Consider the following 19,234-nt stretch of genomic DNA (forward strand, 5'->3'; position numbering starts at 1 on the left):
TCATACATTTCAAATCTAATTTAACTACCTATTACACTATGGATGTGGCATGGATACAAACTGATGTGGCATGGATAAGCCATGGATGGAGACTGCTGAGCATGGTTAAGCCATGGATAGGATGGCTGGGTGGGTATGGCTGAGTATGGCTCTGTGAGTATGACTGAGTGTGGATGGGATGGCTGAGCATGGGTAGATGGATGAGTATTGCTGAGCATGGATGGCTGAGCATGGGTAGATGGATGAGTATTGCTGAGCATGGATGGCTGAGCATGCATGGATGGATGAGTTTTGCTGAGCATGGATGGCTAAGGAGGGATGGATGAGTATTGCTGAGCATGGATGGGATGTCTGGGGATGGATGAATGAGCGCTGGAATGGGCACAGAGGAGCGCTGTGGGCACTACACATCCAGCCCACAGCACTGCTGCACCCGATCTCTCCCCTCGCACTGTACCGATCAATACAGGGAGGGGAGAGATGAACCGGACATGACACCGATTCGTTTACAAGTTATCACTGCGTTAGCTGTCAGCGGATATTCCCGGGTGCTCACACCCCAGGGGGTGAGCGGGAACAAGATTCTGGGAGAACGTCCATGGACGCCCTCCCAGAATAAGCCGACCGCGTTGCAGCCATCTTTCGGCTATGGCCCGGTCAGCAAGTGGTTAAAGCAACTCAGTGCTGTATTGCAAAAAATGACCTGGTCAGGAAGTGGGTAAAACCTTCCAACGCTAAAGTGGTTAATGATTAAGAGTGGTCAACCAGCGCTTGTATATCAATCCAAGATATCTGGCTTTCCTCAAAACCACATGTCAAACAATGGTACTGCTGCGTTGTAATAGTTCACTGTGCATATATACTCAGTTTGGACATAGTATAAGGAAAAGAAAAATGTCTCTCCATAGTGTTATCCCGATTAAAATACCAAAATGCACTTAAAATGATAAGATGACAACCAGGCACTTCATACCATATAAGCAACCCATATTCCAGAATCCAAGATGGACGTGTTAGAACCACATCTGCATAGTGGCGTGTGTTCTGTTTCTGCTCTACTAGTTTCGGCAAAGTTGATTTCATCAGGAGTACAGGACGCACACTGCCGCTCTTCCCTTTTATAGAGAACAGCACAAGAAGGAAGATATTCTAATTAGGGCGGAGATTAATAGTTAACTCTGCATACAAATTGCAGTGCCAAACTCATTTAGTGTTGTCTCATGAATGATGCTATAGCAAGTGTTGACAACTTCTATAATGCGCCATCTTGTCAAGAGTAAAATAGACCACAAAAAGTAAAAAATAAGTGCAAAAGAAAATGTTACCAAAAATATTCAACATAATAATATCCTTCATGTTATTATAAAAATTGATTTAAAAACAAAAAATGTATTACATAAATACTAAAATATATTTTTAAACAGATATTACCTATAAATTCTTAGAAATATTTCACATATATTTGATAATATTTACTTACAGAAATAAAATCTACCAAATCATTATATAAAAACGTTTGTATTCCAATAGTGTTTATTGAAGTTTCACAAAAGTTTTACAAAACAAGGAAAAAAAATAAAGTTCTCGGCTTTACAATGCATGGTATACAACACGGTAAGGGAGTTAAACATTAGGCCCCGTACACACGACTGAACATGTCCGCTGCGGGCTCTTTTCAGCGGACAAGTTTGGTCGTGTGTAGGGCCAAGCGTACCATTTTCCAGCGTACATTTGTCCAGCCGACCGTTTCCCAGCGGACAAAAATTTCTAAGCATGCTAAGAAACATGCCCGCTGGAATCCTGTCCGTCGGACATGTTCGGTCGTCTTAACAGACTCACCGTACATGTCCGACCGGCTGCCATCCCTCGCATGCGTCGAATGACTTCGACGCATGCGTGGAAGCATTGACCTTTCAGCGTCGCGGCGACGGCGCAGACACGTCACTGCGCTGTCTGTCCGCGCGGATTGTCTCTCATTTCTGTCTGATGATGTGTACAACCATCAGACAGAAATCTCTGACCGGACATGTCCGCTGAAAACAGTCCGGCGGACCGTTTTCAGCGGACTGTCCGGTCGTGTGTACGAGGCCGTATACATCTTATAGGGCTCAAGGATCCTCCTCAAATAGCATTCATGGATCATTCGCTATTCCTAGCAAAAGTTGTGAGCATCCGACCCGTAAACCGATTCACCATGCCCACAACCCGAGGTTTCCCCTCAAGCTAAAATCTTAAAACACATACTTCCCGCTTGGACGAACCAGCTCCCCATCAAACTCTCCGGGGTAGTCAGGCTCCTCTCGCAGCGCGGAAGCCTCCCGCCTTATGCCTAATAAGCAATGGTTCACCAAGAATAAATGGAGTAAAGAAAAGACATCAAAACCCAGCAATGCCAGGGTTGAGACCTAGCAAGTAAAAACAATAAAGAAAAACAAGATTTGAGGGGTTTATAACAGTAAATAGAAAAAGTAAAGAAGATAGGAAAGACAAGAAAGGAAACAAGAGGGAGGGAGCTATGGCACTATGACCAAAAGATCTGACCCCTGGGTGTATGGTTACCTGGGGTCGTTCGTTAGATATCCAATCCAAGGGTCCCATACTTTATGAAACTGTTTCATTTTGTCTTGTACCATAGCCGTCAGCCTCTCATTTAACATGAGCCATGACAGTTTATGCCTCAGCTGATCGAATGGCAGGGCAGCAGACCTCCAGTTCCTGGCTATAGTTATTTTAGCCGAAATAAAAATAAGTGTGAGAAGCCGCCTTTGGGACTTAGAGGCCTCCAATACCCCGACACCCAGTAGCGCGTGTCTTGCTGACTTTTTCAGGTTAACCTGGGTAAGGGTATAAATAAAATTGTACACCCTGATCCAAAATGTCCTGACTCAAGGGCAGGTCCACCAAATGTTATAGGTGGAACCCTCCTGACCACAGCCTCTAAAACATTTTGGAGAGGCTCCAGATACAAAAGTGGCCAACCCAGTACCATATACCATCTTAATAAAACCTTATAGTTAGCCTCTATAATAGAGGAATTAATAAGCGATCAGGAAGCTGTCCCCGATATCTAATGCCATTCCTCAAGGTCAAGAGTTTCTTGGAGGTCTTTTTCCCATTGAAGCATATAACTTCGTTTGTTCGAAACATGCATCAAAATCGTATATACGGCTGAAATGTGGCCTTGAGTTTTGTCATATTGACTACATAAATGTTCCATAGGTGTTAATGTCAGCAAGTCGCCCTTACAAGCTAAGGTTCGTAAAAAGTGGCTCATTTGAATATACCTAAAGCGCTCAGTGGATGGCATTTGGTATTTATCTACTAGAAATTGTTCAGATAACATGCCCCTATGATCACACAGATCCTCTATGCGTATGAGGCCTTTATTTATCCACCAACCGAAAGCTAGGGGAGTAAGGCCCAGGGTGAAGTCTCTATTTTTCAATAGCATTGCTAACGGATTATGGGGAGACTTAAATTTCTGTGTTCTGGAGAGTCTATCCCAGACTTCCAGAGAGAACGAGAGGGTAGGACATAAAATAACCGGTCTGTCTTTCATTGGGAGCCACATCAAATGAGATATTAATTCAGGACGACAGGAAAAGGATTCCATTGTCATCCATATGGCTTGGGATTGCTGGGAGTGAAACCTAGAAAGATGGGCCAACTGGGCCGCATAGAAATACTTTGGTAAATCAGGCATACCAACTCCCCCTTTACACTTTGGAGTGTACATCGTACTTCTATTCACCCTAGGCCTTTTATCTCCCCAAACAAATTTAAGAACCTTACAGGGAGTGCAGAATTATTAGGCAAGTTGTATTTTTGAGGATTCATTTTATTATTGAACAACAACCATGTTCTCAATGAACCCCAAAAACTCATTAATATCAAAGCTGAATATTTTTGGAAGTAGTTTTTAGTTTGTTTTTAATGTTAGCTATTTTAGGGGGATATCTGTGTGTGCAGGTGACTATTACTGTGCATAATTATTAGGCAACTTAACAAAAAAAAAATATATACCCATTTCAATTATTTATTTTTACCAGTGAAACCAATATAACATCTCAACATTCACAAATATACATTTCTGACATTCAAAAACAAAACAAAAACAAATCAGTGACCAATATAGCCACCTTTCTTTGCAAGGACACTCAAAAGCCTGCCATCCATGGATTCTGTCAGTGTTTTGATCTGTTCACCATCAACATTGCGTGCAGCAGCAACCACAGCCTCCCAGACACTGTTCAGAGAGGTGTACTGTTTTCCCTCCTTGTAAATCTCACATTTGATGATGGACCACAGGTTCTCAATGGGGTTCAGATCAGGTGAACAAGGAGGCCATGTCATTAGTTTTTCTTCTTTTATACCCTTTCTTGCCAGCCACGATGTGGAGTACTTGGACGCGTGTGATGGAGCATTGTCCTGCATGAAAATCATGTTTTTCTTGAAGGATGCAGACTTCTTCGTGTACCACTGCTTGAAGAAGGTGTCTTCCAGAAACTGGCAGTAGGACTGGGAGTTGAGTTTGACTCCATCCTCAACCCGAAAAGGCCCCACAAGCTCATCTTTGATGATACCAGCCCAAACCAGTACTCCACCTCCACCTTGCTGGCGTCTGAGTCGGACTGGAGCTCTCTGCCCTTTACCAATCCAGCCACGGGCCCATCCATCTGGCCCATCAAGACTCACTCTCATTTCATCAGTCCATAAAACCTTAGAAAAATCATTCTTGAGATATTTCTAGGCCCAGTCTTGACGTTTCAGCTTGTGTGTCTTGTTCAGTGGTGGTCGTCTTTCGGCCTTTCTTACCTTGGCCATGTCTCTGAGTATTGCACACCTTGTGTATTTGGGCACTCCAGTGATGTTGCAGCTCTGAAATATGGCCAAACTGGTGGCAAGTGGCATCTTGGCAGCTGCACGCTTGACTTTTCTCAGTTCATGGGCAGTTATTTTGCGCCTTGGTTTTTCCACACGCTTCTTGCGACCCTGTTGACTATTTTGAATGAAACGCTTGATTGTTCGATGATCACGCTTCAGAAGCTTTGCAATTTTAAGAGTGCTGCATCCCTCTGCAAGATATCTCACTATTTTTGACTTTTCTGAGCCTGTCAAGTCCTTCTTTTGACCCATTTTGCCAAAGGAAAGGAAGTTGCCTAATAATTATGCACACCTGATATAGGGTGTTGATGTCATTAGACCACACCCTTCTCATTACAGAGATGCACATCACCTAATATGCTTAATTGGTAGTAGGCTTTCGAGCCTATACAGCTTGGAGTAAGACAACATGCATAAAGAGGATGATGTGGTCAAAATACTCATTTGCCTAATAATTCTGCACTCCCTGTATTTTGAAACGTTTGAAGGTCATGCCTGACCAGTGGCACAGGAATGGTATGAAAAAGATATAATAATCTCGGTAACACATTCATTTTTATTGAGTGTAGTCTGCCAAACCACGATGGAGGGTGAATTTGCCATTTAGCTTAATCAGCGGCCAACCTCTTAAAAAGGACAGGATAATTAATTCTATACAGTGTTTGAATTGAGGAGGTAAGATGTATCCATAAATACGGAAGTGCCTCCCGTTCCCTCAAATACTGGTAGGACTGTTTCAGAGTTTCCTGAGTAGCTCCCTGCAATGAGAGATTCAGAGCCCTAGACTTGCTAGGGTTAATTTTCAACCCAGAGATCTCGGAAAATGGCTTCAAGATGGCATGTAAATTTGGAAGGGAAGTTATTGGTGACGTCAGGGTTAACAGGAGGTCATCAGCAAATAAAAAGCATTTATATTCACAATCTCCGCAGACTATCCCCCAGGACATCCGGACTTGTACGAATCCTAATGGCCAGTGGCTCCATTGCTAGAACAAACAATAGCGGGGATAAAGGGCAGCCCTGCCTAGTACCACTCCTAATGATAAACAATTGGGAGGAATACCCTCTAAGCATCAATGAGGCCGGTGGAGTATCATACAGTGTTCGAAGGAGAGCCAGAAAGCGCTCGCCAAAACCAAAGCTACCCAAAACGTTAAATAGGTAATCCCAGGAGAGGGAATTAAACGCCTTCTGAATATCCAACGAAAGCAACATCCCTTGTCTGGGACCCTTACGGTCCCAGTCAGACTGCACTGCGGAGATTAAATTTATTACCCTGCAAGTCTGATCCGAAGCCTGTCTGTTCGGAACAAAACCGGCCTGGTCTGGATGAATGTAGAGTGGAAGAAAAGTGTTCAATCTAAGGGCCAAGACTTTCATTAATATGTTTCAATCTGTATTGATTAGGAAAATTGGGGCAATAATTTGCACAGTCTCCAAGGTCCTTCCCTGGTTTCGGTAATACGGTAAAATAAGCTGCATTTTCATAACTAGGGATTTTCTGTCCTCGTCTTAAATCATTAAAATAGGAACACATATGGGGGGCTAAAAGTTTGTGGCCAGTAAAGCCGTCCGGTCCCGGGGGCCTTAGAGTGGTGGATAGTCTTAATGGCAATTGCAATCTCTGCCTCTGTAATCTCCCCCTCCATTAGTTCAGTGTGAGCCTGCGTCAATTTGGGCAAATTAATCTTGCGAAAAAACATTTCTGCCTTAGAAGGGTCAAACTTAGCCGGTGAATCATACAGCTTAGTGTAGAATCTATTAAATTCCTGAACAGTTAATTCAGGGTCGGGGCACTAATTTCCTTTGCTAATAATGTGGTGGGTTTATCCCCCATGGTATAGTATCTGTGTTTGGACCAGCTAATGTGCTTCTCCGCTTGGGTGGTCAAACTCATATTAAGCACTAACCTAGCTTCGTCTATCTTATGCCTAATATCCACCTGAGGATTTCTGTGTTGTTCCTCCATTAGAGAATCTAGTTTCCTATCCAATTGACGAATTGTCTGTTCCCAGGACCGTTTAGCTCTGGCCGCCAGTTGGAGCAGTTTACCCCGTATTGTTGCTTTATGGACAGCCCAATTGATTGCAGGGGACGTATCCGATGATTTAGTTTTAAATAACTCCTGTATTTCCTTCTCAATTTCAATACACACTACAGGGTCATTCAGCAGGCTCGCATTGAGACGCCATGGGGAGGGGCAAGATTTGGTCCAAAGCCCTTTTGTGGTTAGTTTATTTGGGGAGTGATCTGACCAGGGAGTGGTTAGTATTTTAACTGCCTTTAAATATGGGAGCAACTGAGTGCACACTAGAACATGATCTATCCTTGAATACTTGTGATGTGCCTGCGAAAAATAGTAGTCTCTAGCTGTAGGATTATACTCTCGCCAGGAATCAATCAAACCATAGAGGTGAAATAGGCGTGCAACCTTGCTACTCCCAATAGGTGGTCTTTTAAGAATCGGCCTATTAGGGTCACATTTGTCCATTATCTTATCCAGCGGAATGTTGCTATCCCCCCTATAATGACCTGTCCCTGAACCTTGTCCTGTGTTCGGGGCATAGTAAGAAATGAAAGTGACTACCTGGTCGTGAAGTCGTCCCACTGTCATGAGGTATCTGCTTCCTTTATCCTTCACTATTGTAATGGGCGTAAAGGGGGTCCGTTTAGAAAAACAACCCGCTACTCCTCCTTTTTTATCTGGACCACACGCCAGGTAAAACTGTGGATAATTAACATTTAAATATCGGGGAGCCGAAGTTTTAGAGAAGTGAGTTTCCTGCAGCAAAAGGACCTCCACTCTTTGTTTGCGATAAAATTGAAAGGCCTTGGTCCGTTTGATCGGGGAGTTGAAACCGTGTACATTGTGTGTGATTACTGAATTGTCAGTGGAGTATGTCTTCGCCATCGGGGTAGGGCAGAGCACTCTTACCTTGAGTTACCGAGGGAGAGGATGAGACCACAGAGGCGGAGCTCGACCCCTTTGTTTTCGACCTTGACCCAAAAATGCGGATGGAACACAGCGCAGGATCTCCAGAAGAAGAAAGGGAAAGAAAAGAAAACATGAAAATCAAAAAAATAAATATGAACAAAAACGCAAACAATAGTATTGGCCAAATTGCACCCTCTTAAGATAGTTAGTGAAAATAACTGCTCTAGGGAGATAAACCCCAGCCGGATACAACGTCCGGCACCAAATGAGCTAGGGTACCATCCTCCTCAGAGGATAGGTAGTCTTGCAAGCGGGTGGCATGAGTTGCCGCCCCGACTCATTGAACAAAAACCTCAGTGTAGGCAGCTGGGGACCAACATGGACTAAAACAATCCTACAGTTATATACAAAAATATATATATATAAGTCGGCATGGGTGGTCCACACCAATTAACCCCTCCAGGGTGCTGCGACCCCAGGGCAGGCGGGTTCCCTATCGGTTACGCCTGCCCCGAACTCGCCAACCCAGGGGGGTTAACCCCCCAAGCTTAAGGAGCTCAGCCTAGTGAAATAGAAAATAGACCCACCCGCCATAGGCTAAAGATCAACCATGACAAAAAATCAACTTTAGAGGTAATAATGCAAGCAAATAGGGAACAACAGTGACCCAATGGGCCAAGGCAACCATGTGAGGCCCACAAACGATAAAGGACTGGAACCAGTCCATCAAGGAAGGGCTGCAGCATCTTCTGTACAGAGAGAACCAGGAGTATCAGAGTCAGGTCAATCTGTGGGATCTTCTCACATCCTGGGGATGTTTCCGATCTTGCCACAGTGGGGAAAGGGGGCGAGAGTCCTTACGTGGGGGGGATGGTGCCGAAGAGTCCCGAGTGTTGATTCCCAGTTCCAGCAGTAAGTCCTTGCCATCCTGGAATGTAGAGAAAGAATGGGATCTCCCTTTATAGGTGAACGACAATTTAAAGGGAAACGCCCATCGATATTTGATCTGTTGATTGATGAGCTGTTGTAGCAGCGGCTTTAAGCTCCTACGGTATAGCACAGTGGAAGGAGCCAAATCAGTAAAAATCTGAATAGGTGACCCAAACAGCGACAAGTCCTGTCTATTACAAGCCGCGGACATCAACTTCTCCTTGATGCGGTAAAAATGCGGTTTGACAATTATATCACGTGGAAAGCCATCTGACCGCGGCGCCGTCAGGGCCTGGTGAATGCGATCAATCTCCATTTGGTGTGAGTTACTGTCAGGGATCAATTCCTTCATCAGGTCCCGCATGGCCCCCTCCAGGTCAGTGTGCGTTTCGGGGAGACCACGTGTGCGCACATTATACCTACGGGAACGGTTCTCCAAGTCTTCAATTTTTGTGTAGGCCTCTTCCAGCCTATCCTGAAGGGCAGTAATCATGTTGGAGTTTTGATTGATCTTTTTGACAGTGTTATCCACCTTAGCCTCCATCAGCTCAATTCTTTCCCCAATACAGCAAATGTCTTTCTTAAGATCAGTAGTTATTAAAGTGCAGGCTTTGGAGAGTTCTTGCTGCAACATGGTGGAAAAGCGAGCTAGCAATAATGCATCACCTGAATAATGGGCTTGCTGAGGTTCAGGGATGTGAGGGCTAGACTGGCTGAACATTGCGTCCGTCAGCTCAACCATATTCCTGTCCATGGAGGACCCAGGGAAATCTACGGGCTCCTGTATGTCCCCATATGCACCAGGGGATGGGGGTTGTGAGAAAGACTCACCCTGCTGATGCCCAGAGTCCATGTCCCTGGAGGATTGTGAGAAGGGGTCATTCATGTGTTCCTGGATGCTCTGCATGCCTCCCCTCTGCAGAGCCTTGTCAGCTTTGGAAGCGGTGCTGCCTCGTGTATCCGGGCGGTTCGGCGCCATCTTTGGTTGCGGCGCGTGTCCAGGGGAAGGCCCTGCTCCTCCGTGGGATTTGCCCGGCTTGTGCTGCCCCTTTTTCGGCTGGCCGCGTGACCTCCGGTTCATCACTGTCACCCGGTTATCACTGCCCTGCTTCACGCGCCTCGTCCCCGCTGCCTCCGCTAAAGTTAGCTGTATGTGAGCCGGAGCGTGCAGAGCCCTGTCGGCACACGTCTGCCTCCGGGATCCCGCGCATGCGCACTCTTATATAAAAACTTTTGAAGCTCCTGAAATTTAACTGAAGGAAAAAAGGAAACACACTGAACCAAAGGTCAAGAAATGGGGACAAAACCGGAAGTTTATCATCAAGAAGTTTAGTGGCGTTTGGTATCCACATCTGTAATTTCCCTCAGAATCGAAGAATCACTGAATTCACAATTGGATCTTTTTTATTTTTTACATTTGTGGAGACTCATAATAGTTTGATATATTTGCATTGCATTGTCTTGCACATGCTATTTAATTTATCTTAGCGCTTCACTATTGTTAAAGCACCTGAAAAACGCCTCCCCTGCAGTCCCAGTGTGAAAGCCAGCGTGCTTAGGTGATTTTAACCCGAATCAAGGGTTAAATGCGCCTGTGTAGCGCCGCTGCCGAATCGATTTGCAGGCGCTTCGGCAGCGGTGCTCAATCATTTCAGGAGCCGTGTATACACCGCTCCTTCACCGCCCCAAAGATGCTGCTTGCAGGACTTTTTTTAACGTCCTGCCAGCGCAGCGCCCCAGTGTGAAAGCACTTTGGCTTTCACACTGGGACTGCAGGGGAGGCGTTTTTTAGGTGCTTTACAGGCACTATTTTTAGCCCAAAAGCACATGAAAAACATCTCAGTGTGAAAGGGGTCTTAGCATGAGTGAGTGTGATAGTGTGGGCTGGAAGGGGCACTAACAAACACTGACCTTGCCAGTGACACTATTAATAGTGATCAGTGATAATACTGTACTAACGACACTAATGGGTGACAGGGCAACAGTCATCTGAACGCAAGTCAAAATTTCCTTTTTTTGGGTTATGTAGCCAAATAGATGTCCCCTGCACTAAATAAGCTATGCAGTATATCTTATATGGGGAAACTTGTAAAAGTATTCAACAGTGTGATTGGTAGATGTGGTTACATGTGGATACCACCGTGTTCTGCATGTGTGGCCTTATCTGACACAGCTCTGATGACTGATGTAATTCTAGAAGAGCCTTTGCATGACACATTAAGAAAGTAGTAGTTTAAAAACATTGTTAAAACATTCATTTTTATTTATTTTTATTCCAGTTTGCTTGCAGGATAGTGTGCTTGCATTTTGGAAGCACGGCATGCAAGGTAGAAGCTTTCGATCTAATGAGGTGAGTGGAGAGCATATTCAAAGCACTACAGTTGTTTCATTGAGTATGAAAACATTTACTTCAAATGCAACTAATCTAAAAATCAGTATGATCATTTCGACATTTTGCGTACAAGGTTATCTGTTTAGCAGGATGACATGGTACCATGATCCATTGATTTATTTAGAGAATGACTGTAGTTCATAGTTGTGCATTTCTGATATCTTAGTTATACTAAGATGCTGATTGGTTGATTTAGGCCCATTTTACACTGCTCTGGGGCAGTTTCCCCATAGCACAGGTGCAGCGCAGTGTGCCCGTGGTTTTCATGTGGGTTACCGGCGCTTAGCCATAGAATTCCATTAGATCAGATGTTGGTGCATTTTCTGAAAGCGTGCCAAAAATCCTATACATGCTGCGCTTTTAGAAAATGTACCAAAAACATTGTATCCAATGGAAGTCTTTTTTTTTTTATATATATGTTGGTTGAATTGGATGGACTTGTGTCTTTTTTTAACCAGATTAACTATGAAACTATGGCAATGCATGGGTATTGCACTGTACCCATGCTGCGGGGAAACTGTACCTGAGCAGTGTGAAAGGGGCCTTACCTTTTGACTCTTAATGGCTTTTGATGTCTGCATTGATGATCTGTTCCAGTTGGACATCCTATTATCTTCCGCACCCTTGAAGTCTTATTCCTTTTTGTCACTACTTCTGTTACAGTCACCAATTTGACATCAACCTGCCAACATCAAATATGATTCAGGTAGATTTCTGGCAGGACCATACGTAGAAGGCTAACAGAAAATATTAACTCCAGTAGTTTACAGTGTCATTTTATAGAATTGTATAAAATGTCTCTATTTCTGGTGTGTGTCTTCTCCAGAAGCACTGTTCTATTTTTTGGAGGCTGTTTTGGCAGTTAGATAATATATTGTCCAGCATCCATTCTGTACCTGTAAGGGATCCTGGTTGTCCAGTAGCTCCTAAACACAAAATAATGGAAAGGTCAAAGAGGACCCCAAAAGGTAGTGAAATATAGCTGAGAAAATAACACATATTTAGAGATAAAAATGTGAAGGGGAAAACATTGCCTTTTCCTGTCAGCCTTTCAGATGAAGTGTGACTGTTGCTTTCTTACCTGTTCAGTACCCTGGGCAAAGAGCAAATTACTAAGTAAAAAGTACAGGAACCCATTGCAGTATAGTGAAATCAAACCATTACAAGACGTATTCTGTCTGGTTACTGTGGGTACTGTATTTTACGCGCAGGGCTCTGTTTTATAGAATCAGCTCATGTGTCTCACTGTGTGATTTGTGGTGTTCTTGCAGATAACACAAGAAATTTCAGATAACACTCGGATATTCCGCTTGCTTGGATCTGACAGGTAAGGAAAGCGCTTTAGTATTCTGTAACATACCTGTATTTTTTCTGCCAGTGGTATAGCTTGACACTCCTGGTTGTTTGTGTTCATTTAAGTTTATTATAGGAATAATACCCATTGGGATATTTAGTTAAGGGATACCTTCACTTTTACTAGTTCCACATTCACTTTTGTCCAACAAAGACCAAAAGCAGCTACAGTAGATAACTCAAATTTCAAGCAACAGGAAGTAAACTGCTGCAATTAGAGGTCAGTCTGGAAATGGGGGCTTGTGCGAGTCCTGTAGTGGTTATAGTTGGGATTGGAGGAAGAAGCCACAGCACGTGGTGGAGTACACCGCATCTGCCACTCCTAGAGGAATCAAATGCCAAAGACAAGTGTTACAGAGGCTGCAGCATTAAAACACGGGGAAGTTAGGAGACACGGGTTAACAGAGAGGTGATTATAATAGCTCTTCTATAACAGGGAAGATTTTTTTAAAGCACAGTTCCACCCAACAGTGGAATTCCGCTTTTATGACCCCCCCCCTCCAGTGCCACATTTGGCATCTTTCGGAGGGAGCGAATCCCTGTTTTTTACAGGTACCCTGTCCCCACTTCCGGGAGATCGAATTATGTCAGAAGCGCTGGACTCCAGGACAGGTAAGTGTCCTAATGTTAAGAGTCAGCAGCTACAGTATTAAAGGGGTGTGCAGAACTCCGCTTTAAAGAGTCTGACATGGTCTCTTTAAAGGTTAACCCACATACTGTTTAAATCAGGGGTCTCAAACTCAAATTACCTGAGGGCCACAAGACAAGTTTTCATATGCCATGGGGGGCCGCATGCAAACTTTCAAACTTCAAAAACAACAGTACTGGTGTCAGTGAACACATTATTAACCCCCAGCACTGGTGTCAGCGAGCGCATTATTACCACCAGCACTGGTGTAAGTCAGGGTTTGACAAATTTGCTTGGAATCTAGGAGCCAGCTAAAAAAGTTAGGAGCCAGAAAACGCACCCCGTCCCGACGAGCTTGTGCGCAGAAGCGAACACATACGTGAGCAGCGCCCGCATATGTAAACGGTGTTCAAACCACACATGTGAGGTATTGCCGCGATTGGTACAGTGAGAGCAATAATTCTAGCTCCTCTGTAACTTAAAACATGCAACATGTAGATTTTTTTAAACGTCGCCTATGAAGATTTTAAAGGGTAAAAAAGTTTGTCGGCATTCCACAAGCGGACACAATTTTGAAGCGCGACATGTTGGGTATGAATTTACTCGGCGTAACATTATCTTTCATAATATTAAAAAAAATGGGGATAACTTTACTGTTGTCTTATTTTTTAATTAAAAAAAGTGTAATTTTTTCCCAAAAAAGTGCGCTTGTAAGACCGCTGCGCAAATACGGCGTTACAGAAAGTATTGCAACGATCGCTATTTTATTCTCTAGGGTGTTAGGATAAAAAATATATATAATGTTTGGGGGTTCTAATTAGAGGGAAGAATATGGCAGTGAAAATAGTGAAAAATTACATTAGAATTGCTGTTTAACTTGTAATGCTTAACTTGTAATACCAACGGCCACCACCAGATGTCGCCAGCTCACATCTGGTGGTAATAACTTGTAATACCAACGGCTCACCATCAGATGGCACCAGCTCCAAAAAAAAAAAAAAAAAAATTTTTTTTTTTTGCTCCCCTCACTTCCACCCTGCCTGAGGGCCATTTATAACTGGTCCGCGGGCCGCAAATGGCCCGCGGGCCGGTACTTTGAGACCACTGGTTTAAATGAATATATATTTATGGCTTTATCTGCAAGTCTGTTGTTCTTGTAATTTACAGCCCTCTGTCGCACTAGAAAGTCAGGTATATGATGTGTATTTTTTGGTTCAGAAATGCAGCTTCTTACAGCACCTCACTTTTCCAGCTTGCTCATTGGATAATGAATCTGCTTCAACAGAGAGGTGATTTAGAAAGTGGTGAAGCTGAACCAGACTTCTCTTTGTGGCAGTGTAATATAGGGAAGACATGATGGCTAAACTAAATTACAAATCAGATGTGTACTAGAGCAAGCCTCCTTTAATCCCCTGCACAACAGTACTTGGCTTAGGAGAGGCAGGGCCGAAGCTGTCGAGGCTCTGGTGCAGTGTATGTGCCCTCACCCCTTCTTTTTCTGTTAGCTTTCCCTGTTTTCCTTTCCTCCTCATTTCTCAACCCCACCCCCCCCCTTCCTTTTTGTTCTTTCCTAAGGGGGAGCCCTTATTCTCTTTCCCCTTTTCTTGCCCAAGCTGGGAACAATTAGACACGATGTACATATTTAAGCACACCCATCGTAGTGTGTAGATTTCTTTGTTCAATATTTAGTATCATATGTTTCATGTTTCATTTATGTTATTTCTTGAACATTATATATGATTAACTTAAAGGGGTTGTAAAGGTACAATTTTTTTCCTAAATGGCTTCCTTTACCTTAGTGCAGTCCTCCTTCACTTACCTTATCCTTTGAATTTTGCTCTTAAATGTCCTTATTTCGTCTGAGAAATCCTCACTTCCTGTTCTTCTGTCTGTAACTCCACACAGTAATGCAAGGCTTTCTCCCTGGTGTGGAGTGTCAATCTCGCCCCCTCCCTTGGACTACAGGAGAGTCAGGACGCCCAGTAACACACAGCTCTTTTCTCTATCTGCAACATAGAGAGCGTCCTGACTCTCCTGTAGTCCAAGGGAGGGGACGAGCACGACACTCCACCAGAGAGAAAGCCTTACATTACTGTGTGTAGTTAGACAGAAGAACAGGAAGTGAGGAGGATCTCTCAGAAGAAATAAGGAAATTTAAAAGCAAAATGGAAGGATGAGGTAAGTGAAGGAGGACTGCACTAAGGTAAAGGAAGCTATTTAGGGGGAAAAAATTGTACCTTTACAATCCCTTTAAGTTAATCATATATAATGTTCAAGAAATAACATAAATGAAACATTAAACATATGATATTAAATATTGAACAAAGAAATCTACACACTACGATGGGTGTGCTTAAATATGTACATCTTGGGGCAAATTCACAAAGAAATTAGGTGATTTCAAAATTCCTGCGTCGTATCTTTGTTTTGAATCCTCAAAACAAGATACGAAGGTATCTCGGCTAGAGCCGACAGGCATATGTCTTTGTACGCCGTCGGATCTAAGATGCAATTTTTCGGCGGGCCCTAGGTGGCGTTCCCGTCGTAATCCGCGTTGAGTATGCAAATGAGCTATTTACGGCGATCCACGAACGTACGAAGGCCCGTCGCTTTTTTTTCCATCGTTTGCGTTCGGCTTTTCCGGTGTATAGTTAAAGCTGCTATACTGAGGCGTACTCAATGTTAAGTATGGCCGTCCTTCCCGCGTACAATTTAGAATTTTTTACGACGTTTGCGTAAGTCGTTCGCGAATAGGAATTTGCGTAGAATGACGTCACCGTCGTAAGCATTGGCGGGTTCCGGTTTAATTTCGAGAATGCGCACTGGGATACCCCAGGGACGGCGCATGCGCAGTTCCAAAAAAACGTTGTTTACGTCGGGTCACAACGTATTAACATAAAACACGCCCCCATTAGATCCATTTGAATTCCGCGCCCTTACGCCGCGAGAGATACACTACGCCGTCGTATCTTACAGCGCAAATTCGTTAAGGATTCAAACCAAATCAAAGTAAGTTACAGCGGCGTAGCGTATCTTACATACGCTGCGCCCAGCGCAGATGTATGTGGATATGCCCCCTTGTCTAATTGTTCCCAGCTTGGCCAAGAAAAGGGGAAAAGAGAATTAAGGGCTCTCCCTTAGGAAAGAACAAAAAGGAAGGGGGGAGGGGGGGAGTGGGGGTTGAGAAATGAGGAGGAAAGGAAAATGGGGAAAGCAAAAAAAATTTAACCTTTACAACCCATTTAGTTTGAGCCACTTCATAGTGCTTTTATGTGTTTGTTTTTATTTGTATCTTTACGCATATATTCTTTGTATATTGGATATTCATGTGCATGTTATAATTATATTTATATGATCGTTTTATTCATATGGTTTTATACATAAGGTCGACTAACAGTTATAATATGGATTTATTAATACATGTACGTGTATCCAGCACAATAGTCTACTGTATACCTGTTTTAATGGAATTCAGTCAGTACACGTGGTTGAGAACGTAGTCGCACACACAGTTGTGTGGTTTCCATACACGCTTCGGGTTTTTGTTCGTTTTCATCTAGTCTTCATAATTGCATTTTCCCATATATGCATATACAATAAATTAGAGATGAAAAATAATTTTTCTATTTTGTTTATAATTTTTTAATTATTTTTTTATACTTGAGACATGTTTATCCTGAGGATATTAAGCATATTTTGCTTAGTATGGCACACACATTTATACAGTACGGTTCTTTGATCCATATATATATATATATATATATATATATATATATATATATATATACATGCTATCTGATTGCATAATTAAATATGTAAAATATAACAATAACAGAATGATAATAAAAACAAAACAAAAAGTTTTTTACGTTAATTACATATATTTATACAACAAACAAACAATAGACAATAGACATCACAGTTTTTTTTTGTTTAATATACATTATATATTTTTTCACATAATTGTCACTAATTTGAGACTTCTTTTATTCATGGTTTTCCTTGACTCAATGCTTTTTCACTCTTATTCTATTTTTATCTATGTTCACCTATATTCAATCTCATTTCATGGGTTCACGATATATAATACATGGAACACATTTAAACATAATACAGATCACACTTCAGATCTATCCACACAATCACTTTTTTGACAATTTTTATCCATTTTTTTCTTGATTTGGATATTATTAGAATACACAAATTAATTGACACATATAATAATTGTTTCATTCCCGCATACACGGTATTTCACAATATTCACACATGGGCAACATTCACGTTGTTCACATATAGAATGTATGTATGTGTTTTCCATTATTACATATATCATTTATTTTTTGGTTTGTGTTCCCTTTAACACACCTAATTAATTAGTTCCCTGTGTGGGAGTGCTCCCTCCTCAACCACATGTTTTGGATTTGGATCTACTAGTGTCCACAGATAACATCAATCATCAATTTGTTGATTGGACCTTCAATTACCCCTGGCCATGTGACCAGTGGGATAGAGTATATATTTGATATCCATTCCTGTATGTGACAGCTATGATTAAGCACTAAGTTTTGGTGCGAAACATGTCAATTAGTGGACCTCCAGCTGTTGAAAAACTACAAGTCCCACCATGCCTCTGCCTGTGGCTGTCAGATTCTTGCTATGCCTCATGGAACTTGTAGTTCTGCAACAGCTGGAGGTCTGCTAATTGCATATCCCTGGTCTAAAATATAAATTTGTTGTTCATGATGCTTATTCAACTATGTATATAGCATATTGCCTAGAATTCTTCTTTAATGTGCTTATGTATATGATACTTTTTTTTTTATTATTCTGTAATGTAGGGTTGTTGTTTTGGAAAGCAGACCAACAGACAACCCCACAGCCAATAGCAACCTGTATATTCTGGCGGGACATGAGAACAGCTACTGAAAATAACACTGCGCAGAAATCTATTATCATAATGAACGTAATCTCTCAAGGAAGCAGGGGCATGAAGAATGGCTAATATATAATTGTGGGAAAGACTTGAAAGAAATTAGAAGCCACAGATTCTGTATGAGCAATGATCTTGCTGTACCAGTTTGCTCACATCACTGATGTGGATGCAGATAGTGGAATTATGGAAAAAGTTACATCGCAGGGTTACAAATGGTCTATGAGGAGCCTCCAGTCAGAACAAGACTGTATCCACATGTGGTGGTTTTATATAGATGTTATACTGTATATACAAATAATTTATTGTGGCATGAGTTAATGACGAAGAATATATTGTCTACATTGTGTTCTAGACACGTTTCTTCTTAAACTCCTCCGACACGTGCTGCATTTACAACGGTATAATCTTTGTACATACAGAGGTAGTATTAATTCACAACTTGCCGTAGCTTCTTTTTGCTGACATCCTACCTGAAAATTTACTGTAGATAGTGAAACCTTTTTTTTGACGTATAAGTGTCTTAACTGTACAGATGTGAAGTCCAGGCCAGCTCAATAGCTGGCAAGAGCCAGGCTGATGTGGTAAGATCCACTTTCTTTTTGTTCCCCTGGCATCTTGTCCAACTATTAGAGTGGACTTCTAAAAAAGAACACAAAAATGTATTAACACTATTCTATTTTTATTCTGTGTAATTTAGTATTGCCAGTATAAATTTTTGTAAGTTAAAAAAAAAAATACTATAATCTATAGAAGAGATGTATGCATTTTTTATGATACCCTTCACTTTAATGCAAGTACACTGGTGTTTAGATTTGCACAAAGTATTGTCATGTGTCACATTGCACCAGAGGGTTACGTGGTGACTGCTGTGAAACATGTAGGCTTTATGCCACTAATATTTTTTGCTTGCTTGGTTCTGTCTTAAGAAAGGTGGGTAAACCAATCCACTCCCATTTTTTATATAGGTTTGAATTTACAAATCTTGTTTACCTGAATATTTTTTTTTCTTCTTCTTCTTCTTCTTTTTTTTTTTGTAAAATGAAACCCCATGCATCTTTTTTCTTGTGTTTGCACGTTTTCTGTCTGAATGGAAGCTTCAGTCATCTATAAGATGAATAATGTCTGTTATTTGCGCAGAAAAGTGGAAGGAGTGCAGAACATGATGTCTCTTGCTGCTAA

The 19,234-nt window shown here is 42.2% G+C and overlaps 1 protein-coding gene across 2 annotated transcripts in view; it reads left to right on the forward strand.

Moving 5' to 3' along the window:
- Positions 1-18,493, forward strand: part of MAP4K3 (mitogen-activated protein kinase kinase kinase kinase 3) — an 831,592-nt gene extending 813,099 nt beyond the window's left edge. For both annotated transcript variants that reach the window (XM_040350750.1, XM_040350751.1), the window contains 3 exons: positions 11,029-11,099; positions 12,413-12,468; positions 17,961-18,493. In XM_040350750.1, coding sequence (XP_040206684.1) covers positions 11,029-11,099; positions 12,413-12,468; positions 17,961-18,048 — 215 coding nt within the window. In that variant the 3' untranslated portion in view covers positions 18,049-18,493. The remainder of the gene's footprint in view (positions 1-11,028; positions 11,100-12,412; positions 12,469-17,960) is intronic.
- The last annotated feature ends 741 nt before the right edge of the window (positions 18,494-19,234 follow it).

The sequence above is a fragment of the Rana temporaria genome, chromosome 4, assembly GCF_905171775.1.
Source record: "Rana temporaria chromosome 4, aRanTem1.1, whole genome shotgun sequence".
Taxonomy (NCBI): domain Eukaryota; kingdom Metazoa; phylum Chordata; class Amphibia; order Anura; family Ranidae; genus Rana; species Rana temporaria.